Genomic DNA, 11020 nt, shown 5'->3' on the forward strand with positions numbered 1-11020 from the left:
ATCTAGCAAACTTTAAGATTTAAACCTGGATCGTTTAAAAATAGTAAATCACCCGGTTTGATTTTTAAGTGACATGCCCGATGTCCGATGCAAGTATGTAGAATTTTGTAAAAAAGGAAAATACTGCGTTTTACATAAAATTAAGCAATGTGTGAAGAAGTGACTTACTTTGGATATTGGCTGGCACTGTTGAACAATAAAATTTCAAATCAAACTTTAACCTGATGGAGTGAGGTTGTGCGAAATATTGTCAAACTTAACAATTAAAAAATCTCTTTTAACAGTGACACATGATTTAAAAATTTAAAATTAGACAAATGTGGCTATCAATCAAATTTAATACATTATGGTTGCTCATGCAGTATACAAAGGCGTAAGGCGTAAACGTAAAAAGTTAAGGTTGTTAATAAATTCGAATGTTCCAACAAAACAATCAAAAATCTTCTATTTCTGAGTCTGACATTTTACAATAGTTTAGGAAGTAAACTGTAGCTAAGCTGAGCTATAAGTTATGGACTTTCCGAGAATAATGAAGCTCGCCTAAACGACTACTGTTCTTATTTTTTCGACACTCCTGAGAATATTGGTGGGCACTGGCATTGTTGTAAAACTTAAATCAATGTCTTGATTTAAGTACACTTAAATCACTATGTTCAGATGACTTTGAATTGGAAATAACCTGTGTTAAATTGGAGTGTTTTACTAATTTTATTTAGCAAAAATGGGTTACTCATCTAAATTTTCACACGTAAAACAGTTCGATCGCTTTATATTGCGTTTTTGTTATTTTACTTAAGGTGTTGCTTATAGAAGGGCAAATGTAATTCTAATAGTTTAACATTTGATTTTTAATGAATTGACTTGAAGTTGAGTTGCTATCATAAATGGGACTTGCATTGGGGAACTGGTGACTTGGACTAGGAATTGAATAGTTAGTTTTTGCGAAAAGCTAGACTGGACTATGTTATTTTTTATATGATTCGACTGGGATTTAAGGCATGCAAAAATACTCGTTTAAAACACTTCTATTTCAACCAAATAGGGCATCTTGCGTTCTCGTTTGTGTATATTAGGTTGGTCAGCCGAGCCCGTGCAATGTACATCAAAGCTTGTCGAAATGTACAGGCTTTATACTGGTAATGACTTGTTGACGCGTGTACTACATGCAATATAGGTATGCATGATTGATTAATGTCCACTTCATTAACTATCGCTGGCGGCCAACGGCTGAAAGGTGACTTAGGTGCAAAGCAATATTCGTCAGGGCGTTGACAAAATAATCGGGACTGGCGTATCCAACCTATGACATAATGTTTACCAAATGGCACACCAGGTCGGCAACTATCGTTTATAAGTCTATATTAAGTATATAAATAATTTAGTCTTTAGATGTTTAGAGCATCGAACGCGTGATCCCTATTGTTTTACAACGTTAGGCCCGTTTGTTTCACAATCATTCTTTGCAAAAAAGCTTTGTTAAAAAATAAGTTTTTTGAATGCTATTACTTTTTGTTAAAGGAAAAACTATATATAGCCTACAGAAAACAAAGTTTATATGTATCAGGTATGTCCAATAATGGGAATTCAAAACGCCAGTCCGATCCGATACCGAATGACGTCATTACCATTGTCAACGAAACCTAAACGTTCAGCGAAATAATGAATGCTTTGTTCCGATTACAGCCTTCAGTATATACACCATAAGAGTAACTTCACATTTCGTACAAAGTTAAACAGAATTTATTTTTAAACACGTATATAATTTTGCATATTTGCCTCTTGACATTATAATGTATGGCATGTCACCAATTTATAGTCAACGTTCTAAGTCGATGCAAGCAAAAATAAAGTTCTAGAAATATAGCTTTTGAACTTGACTCCTGCCGAAACACAGCTGTCAATTGAGCGAAAAGTGGTGACGGTCGAATAAGCAGAACTAAACGCAGCCAATTCACCTCGTAAATTATTTAGAGCTAGGCAGGCTTGTTTTCTGTTCGGATGCCGCCGGCTGTTAAAAGCTGTATAGGTGACTATAGCATAAAATACCTCCTGACTTATTTAGGTTGTGACACCAAATCATATCTGTAAGCGGAAGAAGGCTTAGTCAAAAGGTCTATCGACAAACCATTTTTTGAATCTCTGGACACACAAATACAATGTAGAATTGTGGATGTACGAGTACTACATATAGTTGTCTAGTTCCCATGTAAGGCATCAGATTTTGCTTGCAATATAGCGAAAAAAACACGGACACGGAACCCAAAAAAAGTTCCAATTTTGTTGCACACTTGGAAAAGGATAGAAAATTGAAGATTCCTTTATTGTTGTGCATCTTTGCAACATTGAAAAATAGGCATAAAGTGTAACACAAGGACAGCGAAAGGACCTTACGGTCACCGAGTTGAGCTGTCATAGAACAAACAACCTGATAAAGCAGAAAACATTAAGATATATGTTTTGTTTGCTCAAATGTAGGATTTGTAACAAAAATGATAAAAGCACTTGTTAGGCAAGAACGCTGAGATAACCGCTTGATTTTTCGGGATTAAGACGCAAAAAATTCAATTCCAAATTATCTGAGTTGCAAAATAGCGACAGATTGCAGCCAAACAATTTCCAGGGCTAAAAGTGTGCGGCGGTTCAAGCGCCTGGAAGTAAATTAAAACTGCCTATTGCCTCAAAAGGTTGATCGCTTTGAGGTTGGGGCAAAAGTGGTTTTGCCCTTGCGTGGCAGTCAAAACGGTGCGACAGAAACGTCGCATGCAATTCGTTTCGCCATTCCAGCCCCCAAAACAGCTGGCTAAGGTGCGACACTGCAAGTTGTTGCGCGGGCAAATTTGCGAGGCGGCGAATTAATTGGCACGCCGCCCGACGCGCAGTCAGGAAACAGTCGCGCGATCACGTGCTAGCGTCAAGCGGTGACGTGATAAAGAGACTTTGCGCATGCATCAGCTATTTAAATACAGCGCGCGCGCCTTGCATTGGCAAAGTTGTAGCTGTTGCAGCAGCAGGGGACGAAGTCATGCTCTTCGACTTGCGGTTTCGGTGAGCCGCTATAAAAAGGCACTACTTACCTTGCTGACTTCTAAACGCAGCGAGTCAATTGTCGGCCGCAATTAGTGGCTGTGTACGACCCATTTGGGAATGCTGGCAGCCTAGCGACGCGCGCCATGCACAGTTGAACGTTAGTCAATGTGTGTGACTGTAGGACAGGTAGTAGCTAAGAGGCTTGTCCTCCAGGCAGCTAGAATACCACGTGGACCAGGACCTGCAGTTTATCCTAAGGCTGCAACAGGTCTATGCCAGTGAACATAGTAAAAAAAAAATGTTTCAGTAAGTTCTTCGCTTTCCTATGTCTATATGCCGAATAACTGGCTTGCATTTAATAGAGATTATGTAGAGTAAAAGTTTGGATAAACTCGAGTTTAAATGGCTTAGTTACTGGCGTATTTCGACCTTGAAACCAGACAAAGGAAGCCAGGAATAGTGCAGTCATACTGCTACCGATTTTTATCAGAATGACTGGCTCGCATTTTGCCTTTAAACAGTAAAACTTCGATAACATTTGAGTTTAAATGGCATAGTTACGAATAAAGGGTCACCCGCGCTGCACTGTGTTGGCTAGTTACAGGTCGGCGTATTTCCCTCTTAAAACCAGACAAAGGCAGCTAGGGATAGTGTAGTAGTAATACTGCTACCACATTTTGAATGCTGAAAAGCTTTGGCATCTGGGACCGTCGGTTCGTGATCGCTTCCATTCACGGATTATAAATATGATTTTCGCCTGGGATTGTTGATGTGAGGGTAATGTGATTGGCACAAGGTCTGCAATATCGAGTTATCGATTTTCAACGAGAAGGTCGTTGGTTTTGAATTGCCTAAATGTTAAGGTTACTGCAGAAACAGTGTTTCGGCGTTCAGGCAGGCGCGTAATATTTTTTCAGGGCTTGCAGGATGTAATAAACCAGTTACGTAATGGCGGTTGCATATTGTCGCCTTAAGTTGAGGTTGGACACTTTAATCAACCTTGATCAAATCGCAGTTTAGTGGAGCAGTCGGTCAAAGTCAAGAGGGTTAACCAAGGTGTAAACGTATGTATGCGACTTGTTAATGCAGATTGGTTTCAAGTACGGCGTTTGTAGATAAAGCTAATAGTGTGTATCACGCAGATGTGATAACTATAGCTGACTAATACCACGTCCGTCTTTTACAGCTAAACAAAACACAATTGCAAAACCCTAGCCTCCCGTATCTTATTTAGGCAAGACTCACGATTGATCAAAGGGCTGTGGTAGTTTTCTAACCAGTGTATCTTATAGAAGTGTTATTCAATACATTACTGATATATACACCTCAGTTGATGAAATCTCTGGTAAACTATCGAATAAAAATGCGTATATTGTTACGCAGAAACTCAATTTTGTTTAACGAAAACATTGAATTGCTTCTAAACGCACAAAGGCAACACAAACGCCATGACATATTCAACCTTGGCCGAAGGTTATACAATTTCGCAAACGGACGATGAAGACCTTTCGGGAGTCTCCAGTGGTAAGTAAATAAAATATTGTGTATGAAAATTAATATACTTGGGTACAGGGTTTTTTTAAGGTTTGGTTTGGGTGACCTCTAAGTGGTTTTAAGAGACCGCAAGTGATTCATTCAAATACCAAAAAATTGCAAGTCCAAAATTTGGGAAACCGCTGGAGAAATTTGGGGGACCGTTTCGGTCCCGCAAAACAGCTTAAAAAACACTGTTTGGGTACACTATGTACGGATCTGTAATGTAGCTTAAAAACGGTCAAATAGATCGACATCTTAATCAAGATGATGTCGGACTACTCGATCTATGTGGCATTATCAAAATAATAGGCCTATACGTTCGTGGATAAGGAATAGGCCTAGGTTAGAGGTGTCTGATAATTTAGGATACGAGCCGATACCCAATGCCATGTTGTAGTATCGATAAGCGTCCGATACTATAGCGTGGTATCAGTTCCGATTCGATACCAAATGATATCGTGTTTTTTTGCCATGATTTGCGATCGAACTCAGAAGTTTTTTACTTTAAAACATAGGTTCTTTAAAAAATAGTAACAACTTTTGAGGTAACCAAACTTTTTAGCACTTTAGAATTTTTGTCCGTAATAACTTTGAAAATTTGTCTTTGTACGTTCCAATGTCCGCTATTGTGCTAAGCATTGAAATAATGTTATGCTATCGAATTTGTCAGAAAAGTACTTTTCCAAAAATAATTTGTTGTAAGCTAGGACTTTGTCCATGTAGTTATACACCACCCCAAAATGGATCAGCTGTTAATCTTGGTGCAGTCGTTTTTATATATTTTCACACTCCCGAATTTTAAGAAGGTGCATATTATCAAGGACCGTGTGCGGGTCTTGAGTATAGAATTTCCCTTGGCCCGTTGAGTGATTTTAAAACTTAGCTAAAACGCGCTAAGCTTTACCAATAAAACAAGTGATGCTTATGGCGTGCGGATAAATTTACGGTATGCGGATAAAGTGCGTTTATGATCTATTGTAAACACTCGCAGCACTTTGATTTTCGATTCTGCGCACAGTGCGTCCTGTGTTTCGACAATTTTGAAAAGGAAACCGTGCAACTAATGCTGCTGTATAGCTATTGTTGTTGATGTCAACGCTGGTAGGTGTGTAGGCGACTACAGCATGTCCAGCAAAACAATAGTTTTTCACGATTAGAAAAAGACCAGTGTTTCTCAAAAAAATTGTGGCTGGCCATCCATGTGTGTCACTCGTATGTCGAAACGCGGTTTCTGTTTAGTTTTGATAGCTTGCGAATTTTGCATTCCCCGTTTTTTTAAAGGGCTTATATTTTCCTTAACTTGCTTGGTCAACAAAAATATATCAGCAAAAAAAATATATAAAAAAATATATATAAAAATATATAATAATAAAATGCACTCCGTCATTCGGTTACCGCAGCAAAAGCGGAAACATAACGATATTGCCAAAAGACAATTCCACTATATTTCACTTAAGATTTTTTTTTAATATTGGCATATAAGACCGGTAAATTGTTTACCTTAAACTAGTGTTAAATGTATCTCAAATCGAAATTATACATCGGCCCAAATAAAAACAGAAGAAAGTAGCAACAACAATTTGGTTGTTTCGAATTAAAGGCCAATAATTCCGAACGCCCACATAAAAGAACTCTGAAAAACCCTGCCTTAAATAAATGTTTCCCAGTTATGACTCTCTTGATGGACCCGCAAAAACAATATGGTATATTTTCAAAAAGTTTGCTTGGGTTTTCAAATCAGTATCACCACGTTGTTTTAACATTGACACAAATAATTTTTCATACTCACATTTATTAGAAACGTTACGCAGCAACGATTAAAGCGTTTGCTACATTCAACGTATATATAAACTCGCATTTTTATTCATTTTGCGCGAAACGTGAAATTGGAATGTGGCACGCCAGCAAAACTTCAAATATTTATTTTTACATTGTTCTGAAGAAAGTGAAAGGTTTCGAGTATAGTTGTATAAAATTCGGGAACGCATGCAAATTTGCCATTCAATCTTTACTGAGCGTAAAAAAAACACAAATATAGTATGAACGTAAGAATAGCGAGTCGGCCACCCGTCTTTCAATATGACGGTGATATCCCAATTCATGTTTAAAGAATGGAAAGAAGGGGCATTGTCGTGAAAAATATATGATTATTTCAACTTCTTTTAACGTTTCATTTCATCTTATGGACAGTTAATCACATGCCACGTCAAGTTAACTTTACTATAAAATTGGATTGTTCGACTTAGCGAATATATCAAGGTGAGCTTCGCTTGTAATTCTATTTTTCGGTCAACTTTATTTAGCCTCTCCTTATTGAATCAGATCGTGCCCTTACGACAACACACAATAGCCCAAATGCGAGCCACATAACAATGCCAGGAAATTGTGACGCTATGCTGACCGTAATGTCGTAACAGACACAAGGAACTGTGATTTTGATTATCTCGCTAAAAATGTATCACCTAGGGCAGGGGTTCTTAAACTGGGGTCCATGGATCCCTTAGGCTTCCGTGAACTGAGTTTCAGGGGTCCGTGAAAGGCCAAATTGAAAATATTAGTGTATTTTAGAAAGTAGGCTAATCAAATTTTCAATAAAAAGATTAAGCACTGAATGTATTTAGAGACTCATTTTTACTAAAATCACAATCGTAAATTAACAGTCTATTTTAATTGTGACGTAAATTTATTAAAAAATCAGCACAATAATATACGTGTAAAGAGAAATCAAAACTTTCATGTTTTTTTTCGTTATTGATTTTAAAATAGAAAATTTTGTAAAAATAGGTTACTTTGACAAAATAATGTTTTAAACTTTGAAAATTAATTCGACGCATTTTTCAAACTCTAAAGTCTCTTGTAAATCACAAAAAAATGTTTTTACAAAATAAAGTAGCGTTGGTTTGAAATAACTTGGTTGGGAAGTATTTTGAGATTTTTTACGTCGTGTGTTTATAACCTGTCATATTTTCCACTGTTTTTACTTGCGAGTAATAAGTGCCGCGCATTTCTCAGCCTATTTTCATAGCAACCCCAATACTAAGCGTATTAGTACAACAACAAAGCTTTGGCGACCTTATTCTCTTCACTTAACTGTTTGTAAGCCAGAAAAACACGATGAAGACACAAACATTGACTTTTGCATTTTTTTTTAATTTTGGAGAACTTTGCTCAGAAGCAATCTCATTAAATTTAACCATATATAAAACTATTGCAGTCGGCGACCCAACCAAATCAAAGAGCGATCCAATTTTATAGGTTGAAAAACTCTAATTTATGGCCGGTCTTCTATAAATGCTTTTAAAAGCAGAGCTACGTGAAACAAACAGTCTGTCCATAATGGAAATCACACAAAAAACAACAAGAACTCATAGTAAAAGAATATTTTAAACAACATTCCTATTTAGGCCTGCGTTTTATGTTATACACTCTCCAATGTCAATAAATGTAGGAAACCCTTTTGCTGGCGCATAAGGGGATTTGCCATTCCGTGGTTTTTCATCCTACAAAATGGTTTTCCTGTGATTGTATCGTATCAGATAAAATAAAACGTAATTAGGTTGAATTTAGGTTTTTTGTGGTTAGGTCAACCATGCGACCTCTTTTGAAAGCAATTGTTCTCTTTTCCATTGAAAAATAACTGGTCCTGCGAGAATACTAAAAAACGCACAGACTTTTTTCCTTTTCGTTTTTAACGATTCGTTGCTGATATTTGAAACACAAATCTATTTTTATGTGACTTTTCGTCACAAGGCGAGGCCTAATTTAAATAGAATGACTTTTTGACAAAAGATTTTTGTCAAATCATTTTTATCATCCTTTTTTTAAGACAATTAAAAACCATTACACTTCATTATTTCAAAAAAATGGCCAGATTAAAACTGTTGTTTTTATTGTTAATTTTGCTGAATGTGCATATAATTATCTAAAAGGTGATACATTCTTCCAAAGTAGCACTCCAATAGTATTGTACTTTTGTCTTCTTATTTGGTGAAATTATCTTCTTTATGGATGAAAATATTGTGGGCCTATTCGTTGGTCAAATTGGATTAGTCAATAGGATAGATTGTTAGTTGAAAATGCCATGACGTGTATTTGCAAAGAGTTTGAATGACCTTACTCATGGAGATGAATAGTTTATTTTGGTCAACTTTCGGCAAAACTTTTGAAAAGCAATTGTTCTTATTAGCACCAGCTTTCGGGATAGCCTTTCGAAATCACCGCACTAAGCAAAAATTACAATACGTTCAAAGAAAGTGCCGACGCAGATCGTAGGCTATGCGTTTCGGTTTCAGTTTCTCACCTTTGTTAAAAAGCCATTGTCCATTCACAAAAACAACTAACGTAAAGCGCAATCGGTCGGAAGTTCTCTGTATAAGATATATGCCCTGGCGTAACAACAAATTGCGTCACGATGATATCACACCTATTGTGCAAGATTTATTTTTTCATTTCCCAACTGGGGCCAAACTAATAGACCTGAAGGTTAGAAACCACCAGTATTGAAATGACTTGACTTAAGAAAATCGGCCGCATTAATTAACTTGGACATATAACTTTACGTTGGCTTGCTATAGGAATGACTTAAACTGGACTTGGATGACTTTTATTTGTAAACGACATCACTTGGATATAAGTTCTGTTATAAGTGACTTAACTCAAATATAGTCACTTCAAAATAGTCGGTGTTGCAGACAAGTCAAGCCTCAGTCAGGTCATTATTAGAGCAAATCAATTCCAAGAGAAGTCATTTGACGTTAAACCTGTAAAATTGGAATTCTCCTTCGTTAGTTATTATGAGTAATAACTCATTATTACGCGTAATAATTCAAAAAACAACAAAAACGTAACGTATAGCAAGCAAATTATTTTTAGGGCAAAAATTAAATCAATTTTATAAAAAAAAATGCTTAGTGAAAACCTTCAGTTTAACCAAAGTCATTCGTTCAAAATACTAAGCCACGTTAATTATTTAGGGAATAAATAAATAAAATTTGCTAAGTTTTAATTTAACTTCTGTTTGCAAACAGTTTGCTCGCTTTTATATTTTGATACAAATGACTTCGATTTGAGTCAATTTGTAAATCACTTTCCCACACTGAGAACCACAGCTTGACATATGTGTTTAATTTTGAAAGGCGCCGGCTCCAACGCCATCGATGCAAAGATGGCGCCTTTTTTGACCAGCACCCATTCGCCGGACGACAACCAAACCACGTTTTTGGCCGACAGCGCCGACGGATACGCAGCCACCTACAAAGCTAGCATCACCCTGATGATCGGTGAGAAATTATGCCGACGTTGTGTTCTTTGTTGTTGCGTTTTTCGCTGACCAAGATTTGAATCGACGGTCAGCACCGGACGTGCGTTTATGATTCAGGCGCGAACATAAACAATAGGCTGTTGTTTGCAAGGGGCATTTTAAATGGGTACGTTTACTGTGGTCTTTTCCTGCGTTAGGGGGAGGGGGGGGGTCTTTGGCTTTGTTAAATGCTATTTTTATATCTCTTTTGGCTATTTTCATAATATTCACCTAATCATTGACTCCAGTCGACGTGCTAAGTTGTTATATCTTTAAATTATAGCGCTGTAGCCAACATTCAACGCCCATCAGCGCCTACTTCAAAACAAACGCTGTATGCAATATTCTTTATATCCAGTTGGCGTTTATGTACCGCTGTTATCAAATATGCACAGGTTGATAAGATGAATTATACATTAGCGTGGATCAACACTGATGGCTGGGAGCATATCGGCAGAAATATTTATACAACGAAAAAGTTCGCCATTTTGAAGGCTAATGAATAGAAGTTGTAGGAATGTGAACCTTCATAAAGAAATGGGGAACATTTTGTATGTTGACAATCATTAAATAGTTATCCGAAAAGTAGCCTAACAAAAGTTACTTATACTTCTTTGATATTCCTACAGCGCCATTTTGTATGATAAACAGATAACGCTCGACTAAATTGGTGACATTTTCGGCGTGTTAATAGAGGTTAGCCTTGCGATTATTCACATTCGATAATCTCACTATAGTCCACTTTTTCCTTTAACAATATCTAAATTCTATAAATATGAAAAAAAAGTGTTCAGCTGACTGCCGTAATGGGTAGCCGTTCCTCCAAATTCAGTCTACATAAAACTAATAACCTTGTGTTGCAGTGGTCTCGGTGATTGCCTTCCTGGTGCTGATGACCTTTGGCCTTTTGACCTTGCGTTACCACTTGGGCCAGAAGGGCAGCTACTACTCGGGCGAGCTAAAGCGCGGGAAAAACGCAAAAGACGTCGAGGGCGCCACCTCCGACAACGTCTTCGACCAGCCCACCTCAAAAGAATTCATGTTATAGGGGCGACCCTTTGCTCAGATCGGACTGCTGCGTGCTCTTATGGGCGCGCCATCACTGTGATAAGCAGAGTCTCTAAAGCTCTACAGCAAACTATAGGCCGTTTATATATA

General features: G+C 37.3%; 1 protein-coding gene across 1 annotated transcript; it reads left to right on the forward strand.

Annotated features, from left to right (window-relative positions):
• Nucleotides 1-4414: 4414 nt before the first annotated feature.
• On the forward strand, nt 4415-11020 carry LOC146145687 (uncharacterized). The gene is made up of 3 exons (XM_083390247.1): nt 4415-4551; nt 9699-9842; nt 10726-11020. Exons 1-3 carry the CDS (start codon nt 4476-4478, stop codon nt 10908-10910), a joined length of 405 nt encoding a protein of 134 aa, XP_083246373.1. The 5' UTR covers nt 4415-4475; the 3' UTR covers nt 10911-11020.

The sequence above is a fragment of the Ascidiella aspersa genome, chromosome 5 (assembly GCF_963924565.1).
Source record: "Ascidiella aspersa chromosome 5, kaAscAspe10.2, whole genome shotgun sequence".
Taxonomy (NCBI): Eukaryota; Metazoa; Chordata; class Ascidiacea; order Phlebobranchia; family Ascidiidae; genus Ascidiella; species Ascidiella aspersa.

Coding starts and splice junctions, on each gene's coding strand:
- LOC146145687 (XM_083390247.1), top strand. CDS start 4,476: ATGACATATTCAACCTTGGCCGAAGGTTATACAATTTCGCAAACGGAC. Junction 4,552..9,698: donor CCTTTCGGGAGTCTCCAGTG/GTAAGTAAATAA, acceptor TAATTTTGAAAG/GCGCCGGCTCCAACGCCATC. Junction 9,843..10,725: donor TAGCATCACCCTGATGATCG/GTGAGAAATTAT, acceptor CTTGTGTTGCAG/TGGTCTCGGTGATTGCCTTC.